General features: G+C 35.4%; 1 protein-coding gene across 1 annotated transcript in view; it reads left to right on the top strand.

Annotated features, from left to right (window-relative positions):
- Window positions 1-14,952, top strand: part of CSPP1 (centrosome and spindle pole associated protein 1) — a 58,156-nt gene that overhangs the window by 19,924 nt on the left and 23,280 nt on the right. The window contains exons 10-18 of the mRNA XM_084282205.1: window positions 2,113-2,214; window positions 2,818-2,900; window positions 4,634-4,727; window positions 5,659-5,716; window positions 8,715-8,887; window positions 9,680-9,798; window positions 10,780-10,858; window positions 11,194-11,314; window positions 13,144-13,291. Of these exons, the coding sequence (XP_084138331.1) occupies window positions 2,113-2,214; window positions 2,818-2,900; window positions 4,634-4,727; window positions 5,659-5,716; window positions 8,715-8,887; window positions 9,680-9,798; window positions 10,780-10,858; window positions 11,194-11,314; window positions 13,144-13,291 (977 nt within the window). The remainder of the gene's footprint in view (window positions 1-2,112; window positions 2,215-2,817; window positions 2,901-4,633; window positions 4,728-5,658; window positions 5,717-8,714; window positions 8,888-9,679; window positions 9,799-10,779; window positions 10,859-11,193; window positions 11,315-13,143; window positions 13,292-14,952) is intronic.

The following is a 14,952-nucleotide window of genomic DNA, read 5'->3' on the forward strand; positions in this document are numbered from 1 at the left end:
TGCTTTGGAGAGACCTCTGAAACAGTTTTTGTTCAAGGTTTATTTTAAAATAAAGTACAGAAGATAGTCTTATCTTTGTTATAGACAAACTTTGTACGTCTTATTAAAAGAATTTGCTTAACCATCACCTGAATTGCCTGAACTTAAAGTTGAATGTAAAATTAAGGTTTATTTATTAGTAGTTAATCCTTTTTTAAATGGAAGATAACCTTTCATCATTTTTATATTAAATGTATTTTGTAATCCAGTATTTTTTGTCCTTCACAGGGAGTGCCACTTATTCTTTTATGATCAGTCTCTCTTCAAGAAGGAAAAACACATCTTTTAGTTACTGACAGCTTCACTTCTTAAGCATTAGTATTTTATTTCCACATTTCAGCTAGTCAGCCTTTTCCAGATCACATTTGATTTATAACACAAACTAAATAAGAAGGAACACTTTTTTGCTGCACTGAAGTTTTTTTTTTTTTTTTTAATGGGTTTTATTAATTTGAAGAGGCAGGTGTTTGGCAGGATTTTCCAGAAAGGTTTTTTATCTGATGGAGGCGTGAGGTCTGTGGTATTTCAGCAAATAGAAATGGTGATGGGAGAGTGAGAGGAAGAGCCAAAGTTTTTTGTTCTAGTCATCTGATTGCTTTATTCTATCCCCAGCACCAGGTCTATCCTATATACAAGGTATGAGAGTTTCTTGATTGAATTGAGTCAATGTGTCTGGGCAAAACAGAGCGGTTTGTCGGAGACCTGCCATGCTAAGTTTGCTGCTTTTTACAAAAAAAATGACCAAAGCCGACCAACCAAAAACCAACACCCATTCCCCCCACTCCAAACAAACAAACAGGTTGAATCCTGGGCTTTGGCTCTTTCCTTCCTCCCTCCTTCCTTTCATCACACTGTGGACTTAGGCTTTGTATTCCCCAGTTGTGTTTGTTGTGCGTGACCAGCCTTGTAAGTAACAGGTTGATCATTATCAAATAGATGATCTGGATCATGAAAGAAGACCGTGTTATGCCAAGAGGCTTTCATGCTTGCATCCTTTTGCCTCTGATTATTGGCTATTACTTAAATTGCAGGGATGGGCAGAGCTGTGGCTCTTACATGAAAGAATATAATGTTTTTTTCTGTTTACTGTGGATTTTTGTGGTTTGTTTAGTAGTAAGTCCCTGTGTTTGCCTGGCGTTGGAAAATATATCTTTGTCAGCATCTATTGCTTACTTTTTCATTAAATGTCTCTTCCTGCCTCATTTTATCAAGATAACTTGAAGTCCTCATTATAGAATAATTAGTTTGAAAGGTTAGAAAAGCCTGTACGTTCAACTACCCCAGACCTTTTCAGGAAAAGCTCCCTTGTGTTCATGCAGTTTTTAGCATCTTTGGAATTAATTGAATTTTCGTTTGTATTACTTTCTTCAGGTGTAGTTGCTTTGAATTTTAGCTCCTGAATTCTGGTATTCACCACATTACCTGTCTTTAATCTTGATCAAAAATCACCTCTCTCTTTTAAATAGTATCAGATACATGGTGAAGGACAGGGTGTCATTAAAGAAGCTTTTCATATCTGAATCAACTATTTCACCAGGCTTGTGCGATAGTTGTTGGAGGCTTCGTTGGCTCATTAAGAGCAAGATCAATTTCAATCAATGCAATCTGAATGCTAAAGTGTGTGATCCTGCATCACTTCCAAGATCTGTTCCAGGGGTGCCACCAGGGTTGTCAATTTGGTCACGTTTGTATAAACAACAAAAATAATAAGGTTTATCAGGGAAGCTTGCTCTGCAATGAAGAATTAGTATGTGTTTTCAAGGAAAATTGAATTCTACATGGCAAATTCTAGCTAGCATGCAGTCAGCTAGACCTTCAAGTAAGAGGTTTTCTGGGAGCTGTGGTACCCCTTCAGCCTGGAAAGCAGACTTGGGGATCTGCATTTCAGATGGAGGTGCTTTAGCAATGCTAATGAAGTGAATTATTTCTAGAAATTTTGCACAGTATTTTCAGAACTGGTTCTGTTCCATGTGCTGTCAGGCTGAGGATCCATCTGCATGAAAGTGCTGGACCTTCTATTTTGGATTGCATGTTTTTTGGCAAGCATGGCTAAATATTTTCTATTTCTTTAAGGCCCAATCTGGATGGAGTAGTACGAGATCTACCTGCAGATTATGAAGATGAATTAAAGGAAAGATCACATGTGCAGCAGGTTCCAAGAACTGGAAATTTTAGGTCTGGTATACAATGTATTTTTCTGCTAATTACACTACAAATTCATGGTGAGAGGAAAATGTTTATTTACAATCCCTAATATGCTATCCAAAATGGTGAATTCTTTTCCTACAGCTAGTGTAATATAGGGCAAGAATGATGCATTTGCTTTGAACATAGCTATGGAAGATTGCATGCCAGTGTTGTTTTTTGAAATGACAGATCACCTGTTCTCTAACTGAGGTTGAAGTTTTAACTGATGTTTTTTTTTTCTTTTTTTTTTTTCCTGATAGTAGTTTTAAAATTCCTTTTTTAGTTTTCTGGACTTGCAAAATTAAGACATGATCTAAGAGGCAAAAGCAAAATGTGTGTAAAGACCTTATATAAACTCTTGCTTGGCACTGCTTTTGTCTGTCAACACTTTTAAGTGCTCGACTGCGTCAGTGTTTCTGAGAGCTTCAGAAACCACAGGCAAATGAGAACTGTGAGAAATGCCTTCTTTTCCACAAGGCTTCTTATTTTGCTTGCGATGTTTCTTTGGATTTTAGAAAGGTCTCTGTCATAAATATATCACATAATGTTGTAAATCTGATCTTTCCATTTTCTTTTTTTTGTCTTTGCCAGAAATCAGGCACAAATTAGCTCTTCAGCTAATGAACCTTCCAAGTCTGCTCCTGAAATGACATATGCAACAGGCCTCGTTCTTGGTACGTATAGAAACCTAGCTCATGACACAAAGTTATTCTTTCTTTGCATATTTGACTTTTCTTTGGGAATAATTAAAAACCTTGAAAATCTAGCTGTTTCTTCATGTTAGTTTTCCCTGGTGCCAGTAAATAAATACTATTAACATAGAAAAAATTGAAAAAGAAAAAAATATTCCTTCTCCCAGTTAATGCAATATGGCTTTTGAATTAATTTTGAAGAGCCTGAGTTTCTTCTTAGTTATCATTAACAGTGTAAGGCCCATATACCTTCTTTTTGATACTAATTACTGTTTTTTTATTAATGACTAATGTTTTTGATACTAATATCAATTGCAGAATTATGAGGAATAGCAGTGTTCGCAACTGTGTTCTGATTATCTCTTCCTGGTTAAATGTAGCTATTATATTTAGCAGTGAAAATTATTGAGCTTAGTGGAAAGAAGTGTTGGTGAAAAAAAAAAAGCATTCCTAGCATAATTCAGAAAATAAAGACGAGTGAGAAAACTAGTTCTTCAGATGCAAGCCTTTGAATGCAAGGTAGGTTTGAGTTGATGGGAAAATTGGCTAACAGGTGTGAGGTGTACTTCCTTTTTATTTTTATATTTGAACATACCTGATCTTCAGTGCTATGCATGGCAGGACAGTTTTCTGTTTGAGGACAGCATTAAAACCATGGTGGTGTAACTGTCAGTCTCCCTGATCTGTTCATAGCCATCTCACTGTAATAACCTACAGTACACAAAGTCATGAATTAGTCTTCCTTGCAGTCTTCGTTAGAAAAAGAATATTATGTTTTATAAAGATATGATTTTTTTTTCTTTTAAGTTAGAATTGATTTCAGACTCCCCCAGAATCACAAGCCATGAGGTTATCTTACCTCTTTTGGTTGCTTTACAATCCTGACATAATAACTGAAAAAAAATAATCTGTCATGAATCATGTAGGTGCTTTTTTCCTTTCTATTTCTTTTATTTCTTTCTCCTACTTTGCAGCCTACTTCACTTTATTGCTCAGGTTTACTTCATTTGAAATCTACTGAGTCCGTTGTGTCTGATGGTCATACAAGTGGTGTTTTGTTTTTTTTTTTTTTTTTTTATTTTTTTTTTTTTTTATTTTTTTTGTTTATTTTTAATAGAAAACACCACACATACTGTGGGGAGACCTACCAAAAGTTGTAAGGGCTTTTTTGGGTTCCTCAAAATCCGTGTGAGTTGTGATCACCGTTTCCTTTTACGCACACGTATCAGCCAATACTTTTCTAATTTGTAGTAGTCATGGAAACCATCTTAAAAGTGGAGCACTTTGCTTTCCTCCCTGTGGGTTTTTAGTTTTACCTTTCCTTTTTATCCAGAGCAGTGCTTCGTAATTTTGGAGTGCTGTAGTGTATCTTCCTTAGTTGAGCATTAGAAAGAAAATAATAATAATACAACAATGAAAAAAAAAAATATATTTTTTGTCAGATAGCTTTGAAATTTGTAGCTCCCTGACTGTACAGAAACAGGCAAACTAGAAAAATAACAATGAAAATTATAGTAGTTCTTATTGTCATATTCAAAACAAACTTCAATATTAAAACCTCTTTTTAATCAATAAGGATAGCGTTGTTATACACATTCTCTGATTGTATACTCTGCTGTCTTTTATGTTTTGACTTGACTGAAATGCAGTGTTTTTATCCAGTATGTTTGTGTAGTTTGTGGAGCACTTACACACTGTACGACCATTTCCATTAGGTGGTCAGGACCTAGAACTTCTCCAAAGGAAAAAAGAGAAATACAGGCAAGAACTAATTGAACAGATGGCTGAGCAACAGCGAAATAAGAGACGGTAATGGAAAGTTACTACATATATTTTTTAAATAATAGCTGAACTTTAAAGGAATTTAATATGGAATATGGTACAAATAATTTTCATAAATAAGGAACTTTAGCTAAATAGCTAATACTATACCTAATTAAGCTAGTTGGCATGAGAGCTTTAGTTTTTAATAATAATAAAAAAAAATCACCAGCTTTCAGTGAAACAAAGAAAAAATTGATTTTTCATTTTAAAAATTGATTTTCAGTTTCTCAGGGATAAAGAAGCTCTAGGTGGATATATCTTTCTTGGTGGTACAAAATTACTTTGCAAAGTTGAAAATGATTTTTCATTTCACTTTCCAGTTTAGGAAGGGAACCTTTTGCTTTCAAAGTACTGGATTTATGCAAAATAATAGAATAAAATTTCTTACTTATGTATTAGTAGCTGCTTGCTGAATGGTAATAGATATAAATATACAAACACACAGTTATATTAATGAAAGGATAATGAATGAAAGTTACTCTTGACAGCTTCGCTGTGATTGAAAGCTACACATGCTGAAATTGCTTGAGGCTTGAAATTACAATATAGTAATTATTGTTATACTTCTGAATAATTTGAATACATTTATTATAAAGTTTATATCACTGTGATGTGAATAAAGATAGATTTTTAAGAAATAATCTGAAAAGTTGTAGTAAAAAAAAAAAAGCAATGTGTGGTTTTTCATTTTTTGGTAGTTGGAATTTAACTAGGTGGAATAAATGATGGCTGAGTACTTCTTGAGTTCCGTTTATGTACAAAGGATATACAGTATCCTTATTCCCTGACTCCAGAAGAAGTCAAGTAGAAGCATGTCTTGTTACTCTGTATTTGCAGAGTTGTGAGGTCTATGCTTTGAAAAAATGAGTATGGCTTATTGCTTTCTGATGTGATTTTTTTTTTTCCACAAAAATAGTGAGAAGGAACTTGAGCTCTCAGTTGCTGCTTCTGGAGCTCTAGACCCAGAAAAGAAGGTGAGGAGTTTGGATTTTTTTTTTCCACTTATATAGACTTTTTTCTTATTATATGTACATTATGGTTGTTGATTCACAAAACTATAGGGCTTTTATAGAATGATAAATGTGTATCTTTTTTCTAATAGGGCACTAGGATAGAATAAAACTCAGGCCAAGGATGATAAGACTGTCCTCATTGCACATACTTTCAGCTTAAGAGGAAAATATGTTCAAGAAAGTTTTAAAACATTTTCTTTTTTCTCTTTGACCAAGTGTTCTGTAAAAGCACTAGATGTCATGGAAAAGATATTTGGCGTGCAGTGGTAGCCTGTACATGTGCACAATAGTGAGTCTTCTAGGGGAATGTAAAGTTTGCTGCTGAAAGTTTTTCTCTGTATATTTTGTTCTTTTTCAGTTAAAAAAATCCAGTTGTTTTGCAGCTGATTTTAACTCAGAGTGATGACTTTTTTTATATTTCAAAGTTGTATTTTTTTTTTTTACACCATCAAATATAAAAAGCAAGATATTTGTTGTGTTACTTGTAAGAGTTAATGCAGTTAACTCTTGTTAACATGTCTCCATGTCCTTATTAAGGTGATTATTGTACCAAGAATTTTGACCATCACGTATGTAGGAGTAAGATTGTCGGTGCTAGCAGCATTAATAGCAGTTTGATTGTCACATAACTAGTATGATTTGCATGGGTGTGTTTATTGAAGTGGCCAAGGCCAGTGCATCTTGGGAACAGTAGATATTTGCAGTTCAATATGAAGGACAGATAATTTGCTCAAGAAATAATAAAGTAGTTAATGACTTAACTGGTTGCGAGTTTAAATGATCAGTGGTGCTGTTTTTTGAGGGAGGCTACAAAACAGAAGGAAACTTGAGCTACTACTTTTGGATGTGTTCAGTGGATGTGAAAGGAGTGCTCATTTTCTAGATGAAGATGAATGAATTTCTATAACTTATAATCAACAAAGCAGTCGGCATTTGAGGCAGGCGACTGGAAATGCACATAGATAAGCAACTAAGCTGAATCAATTTTTGCTTCTGAATTGAAAGAAGGTGGTCAAGTGGTCTAGCTGCATGTTCCTGCCCTCTCTACTTAAGGCATCTGTGGCATGTGTTTGATCCCTTTCTGTGAACCAATTTGGCTTGGTTAGCTGGCAAAAGTCTGAATCGTTTGTTGTTTGTTAGCTTAGAGCTAACCATGGATTCAGATGGTGAAAAGGAGAGGAATGGAGTACATGGTTGGGAGCAAGACAGGAAAAGAGGTAAAACTGAGCAGAGGATGCTGGTGCTTTTGGCTGCAGCAGGCTGAAAAGTCAGCATAAACAATCATATCTGATCAGACGTGAACAGCCAGAAGCATGCTGTGGTGAAGCATTCCACATACTGCATCTTGCTCAGAGACTGAAAAGTGCTTATTGTATGAGCAAAATTATATCCAGAGCAAGTCCAGGACATGTATATTTAAAACCATTAATTTGGCTGAAAGCCTTCAATTAAGTAGAATTGCTGCATTCATTAAGCAACAGTCACTGCTAGCTTCAAATTGCTTCTTGGGGAGAGATTCTAATTAGGTGGATTTCTTGATTAATTACAGGTTGGTTAAATAGCAATGCCTGTTTCAGAGCATGTAGAAGTAGACTGTTGTATATACTGCTTGTTTAAAAGAAAACAATCCCCAGGATGAACCTACTGCCATAGTTACATCTTTAATTAGCCACAGAGCTGAAGTCTGGGGCACTTTGGGAACAGTTGACATTAGGCTTGTTAGTAAGAAAGACTGTTTAAATGTTCTCCTGCTCAAGATACTGGATTTGAAAAGATAAGTTGAAAGACAAAAGTCTGTAGACTTCTAAATAATTTTAAATCACTGTAGTTTGTATGCTATCAAATTTCATTCTCACATCTGGAAATATGAAGTTAAATATTGTAAATGAATATTAATGTCTGGTAGATTTTGTGAATTGTTTATCTTAATGCTGTAGTTCATGATTGGTGAGTACTAACTGCCTTGTATATACTATCTTGCAGCTAAGTGATGAGGAGGTAAACATTTAATATTTTGCTGAAATACTTTAGGGTATACAGTTTGCTGTTAGATCTTAAATATGTAGTTGGTGCTGGTATCACTGTCTCTGCATGCATGTTAGTTGAAGCACTGCAATGTCAGGACTGGTAAATTCAGAAGCATAATCTGGTTTTATTTATATGGTGTATAGTTATGTTTTTTTTTTTTTGGGTCTTTTATAGGCTCATTTAAACAGAATATTTATGCATAGAAGCTGGTGTAAGGGCTTTCTGGGTGCGATAGGATACCTCTGAAACTAACTGATTTGCATGCCTTTGCATTACTTGCATGTTGCCTTTGAGTAGTTTCTGAGGCTGCCAGTTATCAATAAACATTTGAAACTTTATTAAAAAAAAAAAAAAAGGAAGAAACTAAACTAATTTTGTTATGTTTGTCCTTGAAAAACTCTAATCGAATCAAAGGAACCTGAAAAATAATGGTACTGCAAGGAAATGTTTATTGGAAAAAGTCTCAGTGTATGTTTGTCTTTACTCTTACTGATGATGAGATGTTTTAGTAGGGGGAGGGCATTCATAAACTTTTTTCCTGTGCATAATATGAGAATACTGTCAGCGTAGGAACTTGGCAGCTGTAGATAACTTGTGCTACAGCCAACTGAGTAAATGCTTTTATTTTTTTTTTCCCCCTGGATCCTTTTCCCCCCACACACAACCATATACTTCTTAAAACTTGCCATGGAGGTTTTTTTTTTTTTTTTTTTTTTAATTCTGTGGTAAACACGGTAGATTTCCTTGTAGCAGTAGATTTCCAGTAGGTCCCTGTGAGGGGAGAAAACACAACACAAAAAAGCAGTTATTAGAAATTTGAACAGGTAATTGAGAACTAGTAGAATATTTAATGCAACCTAAATGGAGATTCAGAGTATTTCATGTTAATAACAAGTTAACTGCTTTTTTCTTCTTTTCTTTTCTCCTTCAGCCAAATAGATTGAGGCAGTTTGGCTTGACAGCAAGGGCTTCTGAAGAGAAAGTGCCCCCTGAAAGGCCCAGGGTTGCTTTCCAAACTCCTGTGTCCATGCCTTCCGTCTCTCCAGTGAATGAAGACTTTCACAGAGGGCTTGCCAGCACTCTTGGTGAAATGGCAGCTCCCAGGTGCTTCCTAATGTCTAATCTAAACCTCCCCTCTTTTAGCTTAAAGCCATTCCCCCTTGTTCTGTCACTACACTCCCTGACACAGAGTCTCTCCCCAGCTTTCCTGTAGGCCCTTTTAGGTACTGGAAGGCTGCTGTCAGGTCTCCTCAGAGTCTTCCCTTCTCCAAGCTGAACATACTTGAATACGGCCCTCTTAGTGAATGTTTGTGTAGAAGAAGAGTTTTACTGTAGAAATAATGTCTATACCTGGGACTTTAAACTGTGTTGTGAGGGTGCTTGGGCACATGCCCAGCAGTGTCTGTATTGCTAGGTGGCTGCTCTGGCATGAGCTTGGACCATACCAGTTTGAGGTCTCCCAGGGCTAAGGTCAGGAATTCAGGGAATTCCCCTCGATGTTGTGGCTGAGACTAAACCGTTTTGGGAGATAAAGCTTTAGGAATGTGGCTGAAGCTGTGCTGTGCCACTTGCCCTCTAATCAGAGACCAATCCTTGGCTTGTTTTATTTACTGTTACAGATGTAACCCGTTAAGTGTCATCAACTGAACTAGTTAAAGAAGGTGTCCTTGTTTTATGCTCCTTAGATCTCTGGAATAGTGTGGGTTCATGTACGACCCCCTAAAGGAAGGTTAACCCCTTATTGAGGTTTATCATGTCTCATTCCTGCATGGCACTAACGTTAAAGAGGTCTTGGACTGAGCTACATCTAGAATTTTTCCATAGTGATTTTTTTTTCTTTGAATGATCTTTTTTCAGTTGTACAACAAAACAGAAATTGTTCCTTTTTTCTTTAAGGCTTGCACCTATGCCACCACCTCCACCGCCAGTTTTGACAGACAACTATAGAACACCTTATGATGATGCTTATTACTTTTATGGGGCTAGAAATCCTTTGGATCCCAATCTTGCATATTGTAAGTTGATGATTTTGGGTGAATTGGTTGTTAGCGATTCAGATGACTGCTTTTAATCTGTTTAAATGATGAATAATATAAACTAGTAACAACTATGTATACGGAGTGCAAAGTTGTGTATTGGTACCTTTACAGAAAACTTAAAATGCAGGACAAAGAAACCTTGCAACAATAATTTTTTTATGTATTTATGTGAATGAGATTTGCATCAGTTGGTGATATTAAAGAATGCTAGAGAAATAAAAGCAAAAGTTTTTTTCTTGTTCTGCCCTCCCACCTCCTGTAGGATTTTTGAAGTTCCAAAGAAAAGGTAAAATAGGAGCTGTAATCTTTAATTCACAGAAGCTTTTTTTAGCTTTGTTATCAATGCAACTTTCAGCATAAAATGGCTTACACTTCAGAGTATTAAACAAATTAGTACTTAAAATTGACATACAGGATCAATTTGACCTCAAGGTTGTTATCACAGAGCAAGATTTCAAAGCATGGAATTGTTTTAGAGATGCATCCCATATTATCTTGAACATAAGCAGTAGTAGGTACAGTAATTTCAAGCCTTGCTGTGGCAGAATGCTGTCATTCCTATTTCACTATGAGTACAAGTGTCAAATACACTGTAGTGTATGGTGTAGTGTGGTTCTCCTCACAGTACAGGATGCATTTTGAAAAGCATGTGGTCAAAAGCTGTTAAATTAGTTACTTTTTGTTAGTTCATTGTAAATTATGCTAATGAAGACACTTGTAAATTTACAAATTTAAGGGGTTTAGCTGATTTTAAAAGTAAGAAATGGAGTTGTACCTTTACATTGTTTTTCTTGCTTTAGGGGCATTAAGCTTTAGCTGTGTTTGATGTAGAAGTTCAAAGTCCTTGTGGTAATCATGCAGCTGGTCTGAGCACTGAGAGACATGCTTTTAAGTAATAGCAAATGCTTATTTTTAAGCATCCAAAACTTAAAATAGTATTTTATTTTTATTGTGCAGATGGTACAGGTATGATGGGAATGCAACCCACACCTAATCTGGATCCTCCATTAGTTCAAGCCCCAGTAGAGCAATCTCTGTAAGTATTAAGTGTATTCATATTCTTGTATTTGTATCTGTATTGTTGTATTTGTCTGTATTGGTATGCTTCTCATGTTGGGAGTATTTTGCTAATGAGGTGCCTTTGTATTAAAGCACGTTAAAGACAACTCTTCAAAATTCTAATTAAGAAGTCTTATCTAAACAGTAATTCAGTGATCTCCTCTGTTTTGTATAGATTTATGAAAATGTTTCAGACTATAAACTGTCAGGCTATGGAAAACAAGATGTTACATATTTCAGGCAGGGATTTTTTTTCCTTTTGAACCTGTGATGTTTTCATGATGTTTTCACATGTGTGGTTTTCTAATTTAGAAGTAACATTGGACAGAGGAATACAGGAGACAGACAAAGAAGCAGAGGAGTTTTTTCTGAAGAAAAATCAAAGCCTTCCAAAGAGGCAACATTATCTTATCAACAAGAATTGCAACAGCAGGTACTGTGTTATAAAGCTTCTGATATTTTCTTGTTGTTAACGATATAGTGGTTGTAACTGTAATACGGTTTCATTTCATATTCATTCCATACATATGCATTTAATTTACAAGTAAAAATGTTTCTTAACCCTTCCTTCCTTCATTATTTACTTTCTTCTGGTCCTCTGACCTTTCTTTAGTTCATTTTAGATACTCAGTTGAACAGCAATCTCTTCAAACTTATTGTCTCTTCAAGAGGCAGAGAAAATGCAAAGCCTAGGAGCAAACACATTACTCCCACAGATCAAATTATATAAAATTATTTTCATAAACATAAGAAGGTGTAGCTTAAATGCAATGAATTGTTTTGCTCTGGTATTTTCATTGAAAGATTGCTTTCAAGCGTTATTGCTTTAATAATTAAGAGCACTCTAATTTCAATAAGTTCTTCATGATTATTTGGTTACTAATTCAAATGCCTTGGTTTTAGTGAGTTTGTATGTGATGTCTCATCTCTTTTCAACTTCCTTTTTGATAGACTAGACAAATTTGAGTTCCATGTCTTCCAGTAGACATCCTAGTCCTCTGCTCATTTTAGTGGCATTTTGTTGCTGCACCTACATTTATAAAATGTATTTGACCATGATAAGGACACATTTCAGAAGAGATTTTGCTAGAACCCAGTTCAGTGGCACTAACGTTTTCCTATCTGATTCATTATGCTTTTCTTCAGTTGAGGCAAATAATTGCTATAAAAGTGTTATAGTTAAATTATGATTGTTTGTAGGGATACTGCCAGCCTCTACTGACAGTAGAGGCTGCCAGTCAAGGCCAAATTAAGAATAAAATAAACATTTAGGAATAGTGTTTGATACTGCACTTGTTCTTAGGCTTCTCTGAAGGTATTTTCTCACTATAGTATTAAGAAATAAATTCTATTTTGCCATGTGAGGGACGGCACAGCTTGATGTAAAGTTCTAATAAACCTGGCACAATACACCTTTTCAAAGCTATTATGCTGCTTCTCGTTGTAAGTGAACAGAATGTTCAGAACCATTTTTTTCCCCTATAGGCAAGCCTGACTTACCATTTTTGGAAACAGTCTCCAGGACTAGACAGGTCTTTGTTTTGACTCGCTGCATCTCTTATGAAATTGTCTGACTATGAGATAAAAGGAAACATTTATTGCACAGAAGGAACAAACTTAAGAAAATACGTTAACATATTTCAGCAACAGAAATAGCAGCTAATGTTTCAAAAGCTTTGAATGGAAGTTTGACTTTTTTTTTAACAGCTGTTCATGTTATAAATGCTGTATGAAGTAAGGAGTTCTAGTTGCATACATTTAACCTGTTGAAAAAAAGAAGGAACAAACCGTATGAGCAGTTAAATGTTCTGTATTGCTGCACAAAAAATATTTCATGAATAGTTACAGAACTGTATCACATTCTCTTAAAACATTTATGGGTAAAAGTATTTATCCCATCTCTACTCTAAGTTTAGGCTAAACAAAATCAGGTTGAGAGAATCAGGTGCTGTAATGCCGTGGAGCTTTGCCTGTTTAAATTTCAGGCAGTACAGCCTTCTGTACTGCAAAATCCAAGGATATGGAACTTTTGATCTACTGGAAGTGTCAGACGTGAATATTTGGAAGTCTTATAATGTGTATCTCTGTACGTTGTGACACCAGTGTTCAGTGCTCTGTCTGCAGTAAAGGCAATGAAATGTTTGTGATTTACTAGATACAGATGGGATAACAGTAGCACTCAGCTTGTTCTGTTAACATGTTGTTAAAATTATACTTCATGTGATATTTTTATGCAACTGACTTGGGACTGCTTCTTCTTAGATAAGAGAGAGAGAGGAAAGACGTAGACAAGAGAGAGAAGAGAAGGAACGCTATGAAGCCAAGTTAGAAGCAGAAATGAGGAATTACAATCCCTGGGGAAAAGGTGGAGGTGGCGCTCCTCTCAGAGATGCAAAAGGAAATCTGATAAGTATGTTTGCCAAAACTATGTGTTGTCTTTTAAAGATTTTTTTTCTTGCTCCTGTAAAAGCTCTATTCAGATATGTTTCCTTGTTTTATAACACTGATAGCACTTTATTGACAAATAGAAATACTTGTTTTAAGCATATGTACTCTGGGAATATTTAAGTAATTATTTTGGTTTCAGAAGAATCAGTCACAGGGCACAATTTAAAAAAAAAAAAAAGAAGCAACAACAACAACAACCAAAAACAGGAAACAGGATAATGTCAACTATAAACAAAGTAAAAATGCAATAGTAAAAGGAGAGGGAAGAAAAGAAGCTGTTAGAATCATCTGCAATGCAAATATGCTGAAGACTGTTGTGAAGACATTTATGTAAACATTTTCCAGGAACAGTTTATTTTTTTTTATGTTATTAGTTTAGAATCACTGCTAGTCTTAGAAAGTTCTACTTGTGACATGGAAAATGGAAACATATTTGAATAAATATATAAAGCTAAATGGAATATTTAAATCTCCCCAAGTAACACTGCTGGCAAATGAGTGTTTAAGTAGCAGTCAGTCAGCAGTAATGTTTTTAAGCTTTATTTCTTTCCAAGTGCTGTTTTATAGAAGATGGGAGTACTGAGCTGGGAGATAGATAAACAACTTGCCCAGATTATAGCTATCTCTCCAGTAATTTGGAGGTAGATGTAAGATTAAAACTCAAATTCCTGATTGTGTGTCCTGGATTTGGGCCTTGTATTATGCAAAGCTTTCTCAATTTGAAGATGTACAGTTTAGGTGCTGTAGTGGACCCCATGGCAGTATTTTTTGTATAAATAAAAATAGTACTCTGTAGTCACAGTTAGATTTATATCTCTCAAAATAAAACTATTAACATTAAATTCCCTTAAGTGCCACAGATTCTGTTTTGTTGAACACTCGCTCCCACACAGTCTACAGAACAGCTTTGGAAATCCTCTTAATGGTGGCTGCTTCTTTTCAGCTGAGTGAAGGGTATTTGCATGTTCACATTTGATCATGTGGCTTTAGGACCTATCCTGCATCTCACTAGCCAAGTATTTATCTCTTGTTGGCCTGTGATAGCTCTTTTCTTTCCTTCAGCGTCTTGTCGTGAATACGGCTCTACTGCCTCTTTAACAGATTTGTTTGAGATGGATTTGTTTAAGACTTAGCATGATATATGGGACTGAATGTAGGCTTCCTGTGGGAGGATTTTAATGCCATGTTAATTCTTCATCAGATAAAACCTGATCTGAGTGTTATGGATTCAACCTCCTTCATGATTCAATGGTTTATTCAAGAGGTAACAGTGGTTAGAACACACTGAAACCATAAGCCAAATGGACTTGAAACTTTTTGCTCCACCTCTTCCCACCTCCAGAAATTTAAATGTTTCCAATTAATCTGCAAAATAAGAGAATTCTTAATGAATTACCCAGAGGAATTTAAACGGGGTCTACGAGACGAGCATTTCTCATGCCTGTTCAGGGGTATAGTATCAGTTGGTTTCCTTCTGTGGAAAGCTGAATAGGTTAGTAGAAGCAGTAGTAGTCCAAAACAAATGCAGCAACTTTTAAAGTCAGTGAGACTTCAAGCTTTATAACTGTTGATTTCTAGTGTTTCTAGTGTTCTAGGTTTTTAAAATGTTCTCTGGTAATAAAT

This window comes from Netta rufina (assembly GCF_964035555.1).
Source record: "Netta rufina genome assembly, chromosome: 2".
NCBI classification, from domain to species: Eukaryota; Metazoa; Chordata; class Aves; order Anseriformes; family Anatidae; genus Netta; species Netta rufina.